Here is a 16,359-nt window from a genome sequence, read left to right as displayed (position 1 = left end):
TTTAAAACACCCTAAGAATACTAAAAAAAAGAGTGCATTTGGAAGAAGAACAGAGGTTATGTCTACCTTATCTGTCTTTTTAAACCAAAATAAAGGAAAAATAAACTTTTTAGTGCAATGAGGGCACCTCAGTCCACTGAGTGTTTTAAAAAAGGCCTTAAAAATTTCTTTTTAGCAAAGCTTTTGGTCCCCTTTAGATGTTTTATTTTTATTTTTTTTCTCTCTCTCTCTTTTAAAAAAGCTTTTTTATATTTATATTTTATGCTTTTTTTCTTTTTTACCTGTAGCACTTGGAGATCTTTTGATGGAAAGTGTAGTATACATTAAATGTATTATTATTATCATTATCATTATTATTATTATTGTTATTATTATTATTATTATTATTATTATTATTATTATTATTATTATTATTATTAATGCTGACCACTACTCTACAATCAAGTATGAGTTTAATACTGGGTCTTTTCAAATGCAGAGTAGTGTTTCGATACACGTTTACCCGGCTAATTTTACTTTCCTGGGGCTTTGGTCCCTCAAATGACCCAGTACTTTGCTCTGCGTTCCAGGGGTTTGATGAAAAAAAAAAAAATGTCAGTAGCTCACTCTAGTTGCATATAACATTTTTATGAAAGAACATCACGTCCTGCTGGCATATTAGTTGGTATTTTGATGTTTTATGCTTTATTTTTGCTCAATTTGTTAGTAAATAAAACCTTTCGTGTTTATTTTTAATACCAGAGGGAGTACAACACTGCGCATGCGCAGCAGGGGTTAAAACAAGGAAGCGGCAAACGGCTATTAGCATCTCCCTGCGAAACAATGCAGAAAGGTCCAAGATCCAGTGGAAAAAGATGCAAAAAATATATGATTCCAAGAGGGAAAAGACTGGAATGTCACTGAATACAGTATGAATGCTGGTGTTCACTGAAGTGGAGGCTAAACCTGCTGAGGCTCTGTGTGACCACAGAGTTGACTGACTGCAAGGCATTGCAGAGGGTCAGGCTCAGTCCAGCATTATTTAATAATGTTTTATTAATGAAGCAAATCAGCATTTTGGTAGTTCTGCAATACCGCCAGTAGATGGCGCCACATCTATTTATAGCTGGTTATCTCGCCGTGGGGTTATTTTTATCCACAAAAAGGACCATCAAAACATTATCAGGATGGAGGCTTGGTGTATATAACTTCATTTTATCATAATCAAATGGTTTTTGGTAGTTTTTTATACGCATGTAACGCGGCTATATACCTTGAAGATGTTTTTTAGGCGTGAAAGTACACCTCCAAACTTCCTCTGTGCAGTCAGTTCATCAGGATTATGAGCCAATTTTAATTCTGTGAGGACTTGTCTGTGTGATTTCCCACAGACTGGATCTGTTAATTGCAGCTGAGATGTCAAGTGTTTACTAAGTTCGTGGGGAATATAAATAAATAATTTTGCTGTGATCCAAAGTCCGATACTGTACTTAAAAATCATCCTCGTTGTTTTCGCCACGGCTGAGGAAAAATTATACTCATAAAGCTAAAAAAAAATCTGTCTCGTCTACCTTCCACTTCTGTCACACACCCACACAATGCGGTCCCCACGCTGTCCAGGCAGAAAGGATCTGTGCTTTATTTTTATTTATTTATACCAACAGGAGTAGAATAGAGTGGGATAAAAGAGGCTAAGGAGATGTAACGGCATCAGTCGCACGTTGTCCTGTTTCTTGGGAGTCCGGATGAGTGGCAGCATGAGTAGCAGGCTATGGATACGACTTATCTGCCTTTGTCTGTTTAAACGCTGTCTTGTTATTTTTCCTCACAACGTCCCATTCGTCAGTGGGGCTGTTTTACATAAATGGCCCCTAGCAAATGGGAACATAGAACCCCCAAAAGTCCCAGGCTTTTATTTACCGGGGTAAACCAAAGCCTGGGGCTTTAAAACCTGGGCTATTAATTAAGAAGGGACCAATGAAGACAAAGTCCACACCTGTTCAACCATCTCCCACTCCATCCTGCTGTCATTCCTGAACAAGACAGTAAGAGGACACCCTCCACCTGAGGCAATAGCCTCTTTTCCACTGCAAGCCCCAGGAATTAAAAACCCAGGCTTCGATGTCCTGACACGTTTCCATTTGCCCAATAACATATAGGGGAGTTGTGAGGAAAATTGCTGTACAACTCCGGTCCAGCAGGTGAGAAAAGAAGACAGAATAAGTCAAAAGACAAAGGTAGACTGAGAAAGTGTATCTGTAACCTACCACTCATCCAGACTCAGGAGAAAAAGGGTGGCGAAGGCCCAATTTATGGCCTTACGTCTCCTTAGCCACCATTTGCACCGGCCCTACGCTATTTCGCGCCCCCAGCCTTTTAACGTGCTGCCATAAGTAGAACAAAAAGTTTATGACTTCTATTCAAACACCATTTAATCTCTGTTTATGAGTAATTATAAACCACATATATGGTACCGATTTCCCCTCAAATGAATTAACCTAAAACTCACACTAACCTAAACAGAGCTTCATCATTGACATGATAAACATATCTCCAAAACTAATCATTCATGTTATAAATCATCTTAATTTCAAAACACTATCTAGTATACTGAATAAACTTCCAGAACTATTTGTTTCTGAAAGTTGTATTGTGAATTAGGATCTTAACGTTACACTATGAGATTATCATTTTTGGCTTCTATTTCTTCACATATTGACGAGCCGCAGGCTTGTTAAACGCCACCACTACAGACCATAATAATAGCAACATGTTGTTTCATGCCAAAGCTTTGCAGGTTTTTTTTTAATGTATTTTTTTAGGTTTGACTGGAAATGCTCCTGACTGGAAAGAAGGAGTGTTTTGTTGATGATTCTAAAAGGGCTGATGGTTGAAGCTTGTTCCATTGTCTGGCTGATGCGTCTTTTTTATTTTTGGACGAATGATTCATTACATAAGTGGGTAGAATTGCACACATCATAAGCCTTGTTGTTACTCCATATATCCCCGTGTGCATGTGAGTGGTAGCTTGAGCGACAGTGCAGAAAACATTGCGGTCCACGGCCGCAGAAAACAATGCCCAGATAAACAATGAGACTGGAAGCTGCTTGGGACGGCGTGACTGGATAGAAGATTATCGGCAAACAAGCTGTTATTAACCCCCGACCGCAGCACTGATGTCTTTTAATTTTGTCATCCTGTGGCAGGGGTCAAACGTCCCTAACATTAATCGAGGACAAAGACACACCATGTTCTGCAAAGACCCAGACTCTGAACACTTCCAGTCCTCTCTCTCTTTCTCCCACACGCACGGTCCTTCTCTGACCAAACATGGATTTATTTTTAGCCTCATTACACCACATAAGCTCATGAGTAAGCGGAGAGGTATTTTCATGTTACTCTACGGACTTTTGGGTATACGGCACAACCTTTCTGGGTGAGAGCGGCGAAAGCGGGGAGAGGGGGGGGCAGGAGCGTTATACGAGATCTGATAACGTAATGAAGCACAAGTCAGTAGCTGGAGCCAGAACTTCTCGCCGTGCCTTTAACGTTTGCTCTCCTCTCCTGCCGTCACGGCTCCTGACCGGTTTTGATCTTGAACAAAAATCTTTTGGCACCGAGAAAAAAAAAAGTTTCTACCACTTTGATGTTTTTCCTTCTTCTTTGAGATAGGATCTGGAGTTAATTAGACTTTTAAATGATTTGTTTGAACGGCTCTTATTCTCACGGAAGACTGATAGTAGAACATGTGGGTTCAACATTTAAAAATATATATATTTTTCAATATTAATTTTAGATTTTCTCTAATAGACAAAGGGTGAGCTGCACCCAAGCCTCACCTTTTGTAGTGATGAGGATTGCATTTACAGGATGATCTAATTGAATTAATAAAACAGTCAGTTTATATTCAATTATTCTAGCAAATAACAATATACATGTGCAGCATCCTTAGAGGAGGCTCTTTTAGTATTAACACAAAAAATAACCTCACTACTGTGCAGAAACCTTAAAAAAATCCAAAGGTCGCCTCTGGCAGTAAACCAGTTTTTTACATGCAGGAAAAAAACAAAATGCATAACATTTGGCTAAATGTCCCTTTGAGCTGCACCCAAGCCTCACCTTTTGTAGCCATCAGTAAGCTTTTGGCATCAGTCTGATGTGATCGTTTGAATGTTTATTTAAGAAGGCACAGATTCTCCTTTTAAGTAAAATCAACAAATTTTCAACCAGGTCAAGGTCTGTGTTTGGGGATCCTTATTCTGTTGGAACACCAAGATGTGCCGAATTTTCAGCAATGTGTACCAAAGTATCACCTCCAGAGGAAAATACAGCTGTAGGAAAAACCCAGGAAACCATGTCACTGTGCAAGAAACAAGCTACGGCTCAATTTGCTCCAGTCAAAACCTAAAAGCAGGCTCCATGGATATCCTAAATATAAAATTTGCCCCCCAAAAAAGTTGTGATGATTCTTCAAGACATTCCAAAAATATTCTGTGGGCTAACAAAGCAGGTGTGTCATGCTACATCTGGTGTAAAACTGATCCATCATTTCAAAAATTAAGCGTTGTTCCTACAAACAAAGGCGGTGAAAGGCAGTATTATGGTCTGGGGCTGCTTCCCCCCCCCCCCCCCCCCCTTTAGGGTCTGGGCAGCTTGTTTTATTTGATAGAACCATGAATGCTGCTCTACAGGAGTTAATCATATATGTGTGATCTTAAGCTGAAGGGTGCTTGTGTTATGCAGGAAGACAGTAATACAGAACCGATCTCTGAAAGGCTCAAAAACTGATGTTCATGGAGTGGCCTAGTCAAAGGCTGCAATTTAATCCAATTAAAATGATCCACCATGACCTTTAACAGGCCATTCATGCTTTAAAACCTTCTCATATCCCTTAATTGAAACAAATCTTTGTAAATGATCTTGGATTGCTATCATGCATGAAAAACCCTAACTGGTATGTCTCTACTTACTATAACAGGCAGTGATGAGGATTGCATTTACAGGATGATCTAATTGAATTAATAAAACAGTCAGTTTATATTCAATTATTCTAGCAAATAACAATATACATGTGCAGCATCCATAGAGAAGGCTCTTTTGGTATTAACACAAAAAATAACCTCACTACTGTGCAGTCCTTCAAAAATCCAAAGGTCGCCTCTGGCTGTAAACCAGTTTTTTTGCACTTAAAAAATCTCTTGTTTAACAAGAAACCAAAAAACAAAACCATAGAAGCTGAGCCTCTGCTCACACATGGTGTGCACACAATGGCGCATGTTTATGGGGTGTGGAGCCTCGGTCCTGTGCAGAAGGAGAGAGCTGTTACTGCGTGTAATTCGTCCCAGAGGAGGAGGGTGGGTGGTGGCACGGTGAAAGGGCCAGCCAGCCTCACAACTACCGTAAACACATGAAACTTCACCGCAACCACACACAAAATTCACAGTGGCCAGCGGCTCATTTTACGCACTTTAACCATTTCCGAATACACTATCACAAGGTTTTAACATTCAGTGTTTTTAAAATGTACCCTGCATTTATTCAGACTTGTAATCGTTTTCTTTTTATTTCTAAAATAAGAAATATTTTGTACATTGCAGAACAGATTTTTCGCAGGTTCAGGGCTTTGACTGTCGGTTGGTGTGTTATTAAAAGGAAAATGCAGCATTTACGGCTCTAAAGCTTGAGAACATCTTATTAGAGAACAACGAGCCAAAAAATACACTTCAAGCTGTTGAGTTTTAAAGCTTGAGCCTCAACAAGCCATTTCTGAAATCTTCAAAGGTTTTACCTCCAATCAACTTGGATGATCTCAGTTAAACTTTCGTCACGTAGCAGCAAAACGAAACCCAAAACTGCCTCACTCAGAGCTTGATGCCCACTGACACGAAATATTGTGTTTTTTTACCTCTTGTCTTTGCTTCACTTGGCTTATTGAGTGCAATTTTACTTTGAAAATTGGGAATATCTAAAAAAAAAAACGCGCCATTCACAGAATGACGTCTAAAATCTTCAACACCGGGTAACACCGATTTAAAAAAATTAATTAAACCTTCTTTCTGAGTATATTTATCCTGTTGTCCATGCTAAGCACTAATTGTTTTCAACAAAATCACCAGTTACACAATAATTGGCACACCTAACAAACAAGACCAGAAGAGGAGTGTATCTGAGCACCACACACAGAAAAGAGGCACTAAATGACAATTCGTTGTTTGGAAGGTCAAGCCGGAAAAGTGCCTTTTATTGCCTACTGTCACAGGTGTAAAAATATGCAGGTTGTTAAGTTTTACTTGGTGTTTAACTGGAACTGTCTGCTCATGGTCAGATGGGACTGAATTTATTTTTTTTGGCATGAAACAAATGATGATTAACTGAAAAGGCTCCTCCTACCCGCTGTTAAATATGGTGGAGGGTCAGTCATGCTGTGGGACTGTTTCCCTTTCAAAGTTATTTCATTGTGAAGCTGTGCAACCGCTATTAAAGAGTCTTTTTATGCATTTGTTCAAGGGGTGACCAAAAAATGCGACGGCCGCTGTGTATAGCCTCAAAAGTGGCGTTTGGCTTTTTACCACTAACGAAAGAAGAAAAAGTCAAGAAGAAAGAAAAAGAAAAATGAAAAGTTACTCAAAACAATACTGCTAAAAAAGAAAGTGTACTGTGGAAATTTAGAAGGGGGGAGGGTATATTCTGGAGAATTTGGTATGAAAAAGATGGTTAAAAAAAAAACAAAAAAAAACGAAGCAACTGTGGTCTAGAGATAAATAAGGTTAAAGTCATAAGGCCAAGTCTGATAATAAGAATTTAGCTGTGAACCAATGTTTTTTTTTTTTTTTTTTTAGAAATCTGTTTGTTTGTAGAGAGGGAAATATTGTCCATTACATCAGCATTATGGTTGTTTTGGAAAAGCATCTCTAACATGTCACTACATCTGGAAAAAACATGTAAAAAAAAAACACCCTGGAAAAAAAAAATCTGAAATTTGAGAAGCCAGAAATAATCAATTTGAGACAAAACTGTTCAACTGAAGCACCTGCAAACTGATTTATATAAAAAGTATAAAATGCCCCAAATGTTTTGTTTTGTTTTTTCCCTCAATATTAGGAGACAACTCCTGGTGAAAAGACTCAGTATGATTGATTCAAGTCCTAGAGATAAAAAAGGTTGAAGTCATAAGGCCAAGTCTGATATAAGGATTTAACTGTGAACCAATGTATTTTAGAAATCTGTTTGTTTGTAGAGAGGGAAATATTGTCTATTACATCAGCATTATGGTTGTTTTGGGAAAAGCATCTTTAACATGTCACTACATTTGGAAAAAACATTACATTAGCAATAATAATAATAATTTTCTGAAAATTGAGAAGCCAGAAATAATCAATTTGAGACAAAACTGTTTCACTGAAGCACTAAAGAATAGCTTTTAGCTGATGCTGAAGCTAATGGGGATCCTAATAAAACAAACAAACAAACCTTACAAAGTGTAAAAGGCCCCAAAGGTTTTGTTTTTCCCTTAATTTTAGAAGACACCTCCTGCTGAAAAGACTCAGTGTGATTGATTCAAGTCTAACCTTTTGATTCAAAGAGTGGAAGACATTTGCCCTCGCTTCGTGCTGAAGGTCACGGAGCCTCACCTGAGCACAGCTCGCCTTTGTATCGCGGGCAGTTGAAGTCGTCGCACTCGCACAGCTTGCCCCACACCTTTCCAAAGTCGCTGCTGTGGCACACACACTGGCCGCACACGCAGTCCCCGCGGCCGCTGCACACCCGTCCCCCAGACCCTTCGGGACCGTTGCAGCGGTCCTGCTCCCTGGGGTCGTAGTCGCCCTCGGCGCACTCGCAGTGCGGCCCCAGCCTGCCCGGGTGGCAGAGGCACATGCCGCACTCGAAGGTGCCGTTCCCGTCGCTGCATTTGGGGCTGTTGGGCTGGGCTCGGCTCTGGCACTTGCAGTCGCACTCAAAGGTGACGGTAATGGAGAGGGAGTCCTTGAAGCCCACGGGCTTGATGATGAAGGTTTTCTTCTTTTGTTTGGGACAGCCGCGAGCACGGGCCTCCACGCTAAACGAGACCTGGAGGACGGGAAGATTGACGTGCACTTAACCGCTGCCCCTTTTTTTTAAATTATTATTACCATCATGAAATCAATGTCATGAGGAAACATTTTGGAGGGAATGCAAAGAATCAAAAAGAAAAGCACAAAGTTAGTGTTGCTGTTTGGTGCAGCGGCGCGTCCATATGGGGTTAGATGTCCCAAAGTGGGCAGTTACTACATCTGGAGAAAGATCCAAATATGGAAATATGATCAGAGGCAGGGAGAAAGGAAAATGTGTGGAGGACAGAATGGATCACATTAACTCATGTAAGAACAACAGAGACAAAAATGTGAGAAAATAAGAAGGTAATAAGGTAAACTCTTAAAGCAGACATTTAAATCATGCATATTGTCCCAAAACAAACCATAAAAAGAAAAAAAAAATAACATCTAGGGGAGGTAGACTCAGACTGTTGATCTGTTCTTTTAACCATTCGCTTCATCACAGCACGAGGAAAGAAAAGGAGAAATCCGCTTTTAAATAGATGTGGACGGCAGCTACAAGGAAACAACAGAAGGAAACACAAGGCAAACATTTTTCCACAATGATAGCAAAAATAGCACAGAGAACTACGGGAATAGTTATTTTTGTTTCGTTTTTTTTAAATCAGAAAGTCTGGATAATGTCTCAAAGACTGATCCGGACGATAAGCTTAAGCAAAAATAACACAGTTTTATGACACCATTCAGTTATTATTTCAACTTTCATACTTTTAGAACACAAGTGTTGGATGCAGAAGTGGTTTGAAATGCTTATTGCGCAGAATAATTTACCTTTTTGCGATTCTGCTTGTGCAGAACCGCAAAAACACTGTTACGAAAAACTATGATACAAATCTAACAAACTCATATCATCGCTTCACAGTAAAAAAAAAACAACTGAACCACATGTCATGGTTTGCAATGCATGCTTTTTCTTTCTTTCTTGTATTTTTGCTCCTAATCTCTTCGTTTCACAAACTTAATTTGCTTATCAGAAAGAAATGAGAGTTTACATTTTATCCTACAGCCGTCTTTAACCTCATGGGGAGGTATCTAAAGATTTTTTAGGTTACACTTTATTTGAAGGGGTTTACATAAGACTGACATTACACTGTCATAAACATGACGTAACACCTGTTATGAACATAAATTACTCTTTATAAATGTTTATGACCGTTGTCATTAATTGTCATTCGGTAAATTATGACACTATTAAAGCAAAGTTGACATTGTTTAAAATGTCTTTGTTATGACAAGCCCTTATCTTAACAAAACCCCAAGCCCTTAAATTAACCTAATTCCAAGTCAAGCCCTAAACTTAACCTTGTCTCTGTTAATGTCAAGTTGTCATAAGACATTTTAAACAATGTCAACTTTGCTTTAATAGAGTCATAATTTACAGAATGACAATTAATGACAACAGTCCTAAACATTCATAAAGAGTCATTTATGTTCATAACAGGTGTTATGTCATGTTTATGACAGTGTAATGTCAGTCTTATGTACACCCCTTCAAATAAAGTGTAACCGATTTTTTTTATTAAATCAGTCCTATTATTGACCCTCCCGCCCGCCCCTTTCCATTTTGAGTTTAGGAAACAATAAAGATGTATCTGATTCTTCCAGCAAAACATAAAAACAAAGAAACAACATAAAAACAGTGGGGAGGACATACCGTGTCGCCTATTTTGAGGCCAGAGCAGGATTTCAGGCCTGGGATGAGCTCTCCATTCAGACAGGTGGCGTTAAAAGACAAGGACAGCTCCTCTGGGACGCCCAGGAGCTCCAGCTCCACCTTGGAGCGAATTTTCTGTCAAAACACAGAAAAGAAAGATACGGTTCATGTGAAAAATGTCATTTGGTAAACAGGCTGCGTGACCAGAGGTGAATGTTCAATTTTAGACACAGTTACTGTAATTTACTGTTTTGTTTCTCTTTCACCTTTTCTCCCTTTTGGCATTTTTTTCTAATCTGTTTCTCTCTTTTTTCCCCCTCTTCCACCTTCCCACAGTGTCCATTTAACAAGAAATAGTCCCAACACAAATTCTAATAATGCTTCTTGCATATTTAAATCAAACGGAGCACTTTGGCGTCAGCAGTAATGGTTTCCCTTGTGAAAGTAAAATCTATTGGGCTATTTTTGGCACTAAGACAACAATTCTTATTAACCTGACAACAGCCAGATGCATGTCTCGCTCCGCCTAGCTCCACTCACATACATCTGGGACACCGCCATAGGAATTGCCTTTATTGAAGGCTGAGCCTTATCAAAAATCCTTGCATATGATTGGATAAGCCACTTGTCTGTCATCTTTATCGACGTGCAATTTCAACCACTCACACCGAAGCTAACCCGTGACGCTGATGAGAGCGACGCAGGAAAAAAAAAATTTTTTTTTTTTTTTATGTGTTTGCGGCTCTAGTGGCAGGCATTTTATTGACAGTGAGCTGACAGGAAGAGGGGGGAAGACCGGCGGCAAAGCGCCGCGGGTCGGAGTCGATCCCGGGCCGACCGCGTCGAGGACTAAAGGCCTCCTAACATGGTTCGCGCTAACCGCTAACGGTTAGCCGCTAACCGCTCGTTAGCGGCTAACCGCTCCGGGCGCGTCCGCGTCTGCAGCCGACGCACCCTGGAAAACAAAACTTGCCAAATCCGGTCGGGAGAAGGGCGAAAACATCGTTTCCACCAACAAAAGCCTTCAGAGGCGTTCTCTGATGTTCTTTTAATGAAACAATATTAGGTAGATTGGACAACATGGAAGAAATAGCAGCATCAATGTTAACGCTTGCTTCCTCGACGAGCCGCCATTGCTATCAAAACAGTCTCACATCATGGTCGCGTCTCCACTACGTCACATCTATGAAATGCCAGCCCTGCGTCCTGATTGGCCAGACCATAAAATTGGTTGGAGAAATCACTTTCTACCTGCGATGTCCCAGATGTATGTGAGTGGAGCTAGGCGGAGCGATACATGCGTCTGGCTCTTGTCAGGTTAAATTCTTATTGCCACACAGGACACACAAAAAAAGAAAAAAATTATGTTTATGCTAGTTGCTACTATAAATGAATCTTTATAGCTTCAAGTCATTGTTTAATCTTCAGATTTGTTTTTTTTTTCTCCACCTGTTTTCAGCATAATGACCTCTGGGCAAAACATAAATAAAGAAAACCAGCCAGGTTTGGTCAGCTTCACACTTCTGGCGCTGCGGTATTTCCACCGAGACTCCTACCCAACGCTCATGACTCAGACCTCGAGGGTGTGGGTCAACAAACACATGTCATCTCCTCAAACATCGTCTAGCCACTGATGTCTGTGTGTCTGTGTGTGTGTCTGTGTGTGTGTGTGTGTGTTTCTGTGGGCACTCACAGCATAAGCTTTCAGGATGAGCTGGATGACGTTTCCAGAATCGTTGGACAACGTTCCTACGGTGGTGCCAGGAATAAGCTCGCTGTAGTTCTGCAAAGCACAAAGACAAGACGTGGAGGCGCTTTGCCATCAAGCATCACAGTGAAAAGGAGGGTCAGAAGTATCAAAAGAGCGTCGGATGTTTTCTAGTTCATCATTCACAGCAACACTCTGGGGTGATAAGTGATTATTTGTGCTTTAGATCACCAACATGGCGGAGCTATAGCTGATACTAGTGCGAGTCTTTTATACCAACAAGGTATGTCCTGCTGGTTTCCGTCAGCCTTTGTGGTTTCCCGTACTCAAGACCGTTGCCTGCTCACAAAAAAAAAAAAAAAATATAGATGAAGTCACAAGTCTGAGTAATCCTTTTGAGCTGCGTTCATCCTCAATTACAAAATAAAGCGAAGCGTGTGAAACCGTTTCTATTTTTCCATGTTTCACAAACAATGGAGTGCAAAAGTACTCCGCCCTGCAGGTTTCAGTTCCGTTTTTTCCTCATAGATATTGACCTGATTAAATACAAATTGCGGTGTGTCCAAAGAAAGCCACGTGTGAAGAAGTAATTTCTGGTTGTGACACCCTGAGCAGCAGCGACTGGCATCAAGCGTTTACAGTGAACGGAAATGAGTTCATTGCTGCTTATTGTGCATGTAGGTCAAAACAGAGGAAGTTTGGTCTACTCTTTGCAGAATTGTTTTAAGTCAGCCATGCTGGAGAACCTTAGCAAATAAATCACCTGGTTAAGGTCATGTAACATCTTCTTAACAAGACTTAAATGCATACTTTATTGTTTTTACACTGTAAGAAAAAAAAATCTGTAAAAATGTAAGCAAGGTTACCAACCCACCTGTATATTTTACACGATTAAACTGGAATGCTTGTTATCTTTACATTATCAAATGTATATTTAACAGATCATTTTTTAATTATATTTTTTTAGGATCTTTTTGTGGAACTGGTGGTGCTTTTTATTGAACGTAGGCTGACAGAGAAGGGGAAGACAAACGACTGCAAGCTGAAATTGAACGTAGATCAGCTGAGCTGAGGACTGAGGTCTCTTTACTGCTGTGCCACCAATGCGTCCTAATTGTTACTTTTAAATACATAAATTATGATTAGGACCATTCCCATGACTACACTTTTTTTTTAATTATAATTTATGTATTTATGTAAGTAAGAAATATAGCGGCCGCAGGGTTAGAACACGTGGCTCATGTACGGAGACCTCAGTCCTCAGCTCAGCTGTAAAATATACAGGTGGGTTGGTAACCTTGCTTACAATTTTACTGTATTATTTTATTGAAATTTTCTGGTAACCACAGCTGCCAAAGTTTTTCAGTAAAAACAAGGGATTTTATTTTAATTTTTTTACAGTGTGGCCATTCAGAGGTGAACTTGCTGATGTGCTTTGTCTGGCATGTGCTGTCCTGCTCCATAAACCATGCAGACTAAAATTCCTTTTTCTATGAGATGTGACAATCAGCCTGGCCCTGAAGCCGAAAAGCAGCCCAGACCATCGCAATACCACCACTATGCTGTTTTTTTCCTGAACTCCAGATGTAACAAGATGCTCTACTTTTAACTTGTTGGTCCACGGATTATTTTCCCAAAAGTCTTGGAGAAAGGTTAAGATTATTATTCTGGGCAAATGTGGGACAGGCTTTTGGTTAGCAGTGGTTTTTCTATTGAAACTCTCCTATGAATACAGTTTTCTCCCAGTTTCTTTCTTAAATTATGTGATGTATACTGAACCAAACTAAGACAAGCGAGGCCTGCAGAGTCTAGACTTGGTTCTGGGTTATTTTTTTGGTAGGGTCATTTTAATTGGCCGACCACTTCTGTTGAGGTTTACCACTTAATCAGTGTGTTTAGACACAACTGTGACTCACAAGAGCCTCAAAGCCTTAAAAATTGCTCTGTGACTCTTTCCAGGCCAAAAGATGTCTGATTTCATGCCTGCTTCGTGTCGTCAGAAGGGTTCTGTTTAAGCAACTTCCTGCTTCTATGGGTCAAGTAGTAATCAGGGCTGGGAATGGCTTCTTGAATTAAAGTAAAAATGTGATTAATCACAGTTAAATCTGGGTTTACCTAGACAGGCAATTATATTTTTACATGGGGTAAGATTGGTCTGGATCCTCACTTCCCTTAACAAATCAAATTAACATTTGATTTATTTACTGCAGTTGGCTGAAGAAATCCATAAGGGTGAAATGGGTGAAAATAGTTATTTCTTTTTGACAGCAACATTATTATTAGTGTGTCATGGAGTGCGAGGGCAGGGCTGGACCAGACAGATATCTGGGGGCAGCAAGGTGGTTTTAAAGAAGTAACAAAAAAAACTTACAAGGAGACTGTAGGAGGGGCAGAGACCTAAAAAAAATGGTAACAGGAGGATCCAGTGCAGAGCAAAAGAAACCAGTAGGTGTACCTACACCGAGGCAGGGAAGGGCAATGATGCAGATCAGAAGAGCTGATCAGAGAGGAAGACAAGGGAAGGTGTGGAGCAGATGAGATGCAATAAAAGGGCAGAGGAGAGAAAAGACAAATAACACGAATAGAGCTGAACAAGCAAACCTGGGCAAGACGTCAAAAAGAAATGTAAGAGGGAAGAATCTGAAAAGGATCACAAGTTAAACATAAAAGAAAGCACTAAAGGAATTCAGCAAACAATAAAGAGTCTAAAGAGAGGAACTGATATGGCAACAGCCTCCTAACTGTAATAGACAGAGAAGAGAGGTAAATAGGGTAAAACCTAACAAGAAATGATCAAAACGAGGACACAGATGAAAATCATAAAATCGTAACATAAACAGCAACAGATCGTGACTACGCTCAACTCTAGGGGTAATGATGATGTCTGAGGAGCTGCCAGGTCCATGTGGGCAAACATAATCTCAAACACCCAGCAGTAATAAAAACGATACAAATCTTGAACGTTTAAGTCATACAAGCCTTTCCAGAGCAACCAGCGTTTATTTTAATGGGAAAAACAGAATAAAGCTGAGTCCCAGGCCCGTCTGATGGTGATTAAAAACCTTTCTCAGTGTTTTTCTGTAGAGATTGCTTCAGGACTGTGTTTCCATGAAGTTTGATGAGATAATCTTCCTCGCTAAGATGTTCCATGTTTCCAAAGCTCAAACGTCGTGTTATACTCAGGATTTCTCTGATGAGAAACCGTCGACATGGACAAAATGAGTGCGAGCACAGAAACCAAGTGAATCTCTGTTGTACAGCCTTGTTGAATGTGCACACACTGTTGTTGCATCACCCTGTTTGAGCGGTTTCTAGCTTAACGGAACACAAAAAGATGGGCGGTGCGCTTTTTCAAGAGGTCTTAATTTTTCACAGGTACCTTAAAGCAAGCAAGCCTGTGTCCAGGCATCAACCAAAGGAAGTTACTTCCGGCTTTATCGCCACAAAAACACCCGTTATGCACAATATTGTGAAATTTTTTTTTATGTGTTTGTGGCTCTAGTGGCACGCGTTTTATTGACAGTGAGCTGACAGGAAGAGGGGGGAAGACGGGCGGCAAAGCGCCACTGGTCAGAGTCGATCCCGGGCCGACCGCGTCGAGGACTAAAGGCCTCCTAATATGGTTCGCGCTAACCGCTAAACAAAACTTGCCAAATCCGGTCGGGAGAAGGGCGAAAACATGGTTTCCACCAACAAAAGCCTTCAGAGCCGTTCTCTGATGTTCTTTTAATGAAACAATATTAGGTAGATTGGACAACACGGAAGAAATAGCAGCATCAATGTTAACCATTGCTGTCTAAATCAAAACAGTCTCACGGTCGCTTCTCCACTACGTCACATCTATGAAACTCCAGCCCTGCATCCTGATTGGCTGGACAATAAAATTGGTTGGAGAAATCACTTTCTATGGGAGAGGTCCCAGATGGATGTGAGTGGAGCTAGGTGGAGCGACATACATCTGGTTAGGGTCAGGTTACAAAAATACGGCATGTTGCGGAAAACTAACGCGGCTTTTCTGCCTGAACGTGCTCGCCCCTGTTGGCAGCATCACGCTGTGTTGGTGCTTTACTTCAGCAGTGACATAGGAGCTGATCAGAGTTTGTGGAAGGATGAATGGAGTAAAATACAGGCCAAACCAGGGGGAAACAAAACAACCCGTTATTGGTTGCATAAGACTTGAGACTGGGCCCGAGGTTCACTTTCCAGTCGTCAAAACACCCTAAACATACAGCCTGAACTTCAGTGGGGGCGTTAAGATCAGTTGTTCCCAGTCCTGCTTCTCAGGGTCCACTGCTCTGCGTGTTTTTAGATGTGTCTCTGCTCCAGAACACCCGATTTAAACTGTCTCCTTCTGCAGAAGCCTGTTAATCAAGCTATTTGTGTGGCAGCAGGGAAACACCTAAAACCTGAGGACCAGGACTGATAACCACTGGTTTAGATCAAAGCATGTTTGTGTATTAGAATGGCCTAGTCAAAGTCCAGACCTAAATCCAACTGTAGGTCTGTAGCAAGACGTAAAAATGTATCCTATGCAGCATGACCAATCACACTTAGCCTGTGCTAGTTTGCAAAGAGAGTATGCAAAGAATTTAAGTCTCCAGATGTGCAACGCTGGAGACAAAAGACTTTATCTGCAGTGAAAAGATGCTTCTGCCATGATCCTCGCTGTTATCCTGTCATGTTGTTGCTCTATAACTGGGTGTGTAGAGGATTTTTTAATGTATCGGGCCTGAACTGACCTGGTAAAGGGGCACCACAGGGTTGGTGACTGCGAAGATGAGGTTGATGTTGTTCTCTGACATCTTCTCGGTGATCAAAGCGAGCGACGGGTAATCCTGCAGGCCACATCAAACCAACCGTGCGGTCAGGCCAAACGGCGCTGCCAGACGTTTCCAGATGTGTCTGCTCACGTACGCGCCGCTTAC

The 16,359-nt window shown here is 40.8% G+C and overlaps 1 protein-coding gene across 2 annotated transcripts in view; it reads right to left on the bottom strand.

Moving 5' to 3' along the window:
* The window catches only part of LOC105919522 (integrin beta-3), a 37,662-nt gene that overhangs the window by 9,702 nt on the left and 11,601 nt on the right, over positions 1 to 16,359 (bottom strand). For both annotated transcript variants that reach the window (XM_036141828.1, XM_036141829.1), the window contains exons 7-10: positions 16,174 to 16,269; positions 11,420 to 11,509; positions 9,727 to 9,861; positions 7,611 to 8,046 (exon numbers count right to left, since the gene is read on the bottom strand). In XM_036141828.1, coding sequence (XP_035997721.1) covers positions 7,611 to 8,046; positions 9,727 to 9,861; positions 11,420 to 11,509; positions 16,174 to 16,269 — 757 coding nt within the window. The remainder of the gene's footprint in view (positions 1 to 7,610; positions 8,047 to 9,726; positions 9,862 to 11,419; positions 11,510 to 16,173; positions 16,270 to 16,359) is intronic.

This window comes from Fundulus heteroclitus, chromosome 10 (genome assembly GCF_011125445.2).
Source record: "Fundulus heteroclitus isolate FHET01 chromosome 10, MU-UCD_Fhet_4.1, whole genome shotgun sequence".
Lineage (NCBI taxonomy): Eukaryota > Metazoa > Chordata > Actinopteri > Cyprinodontiformes > Fundulidae > Fundulus > Fundulus heteroclitus.
Note: the sequence above shows the minus strand (reverse complement) of the source record. Positions and strands in the feature narration are given on the sequence as shown.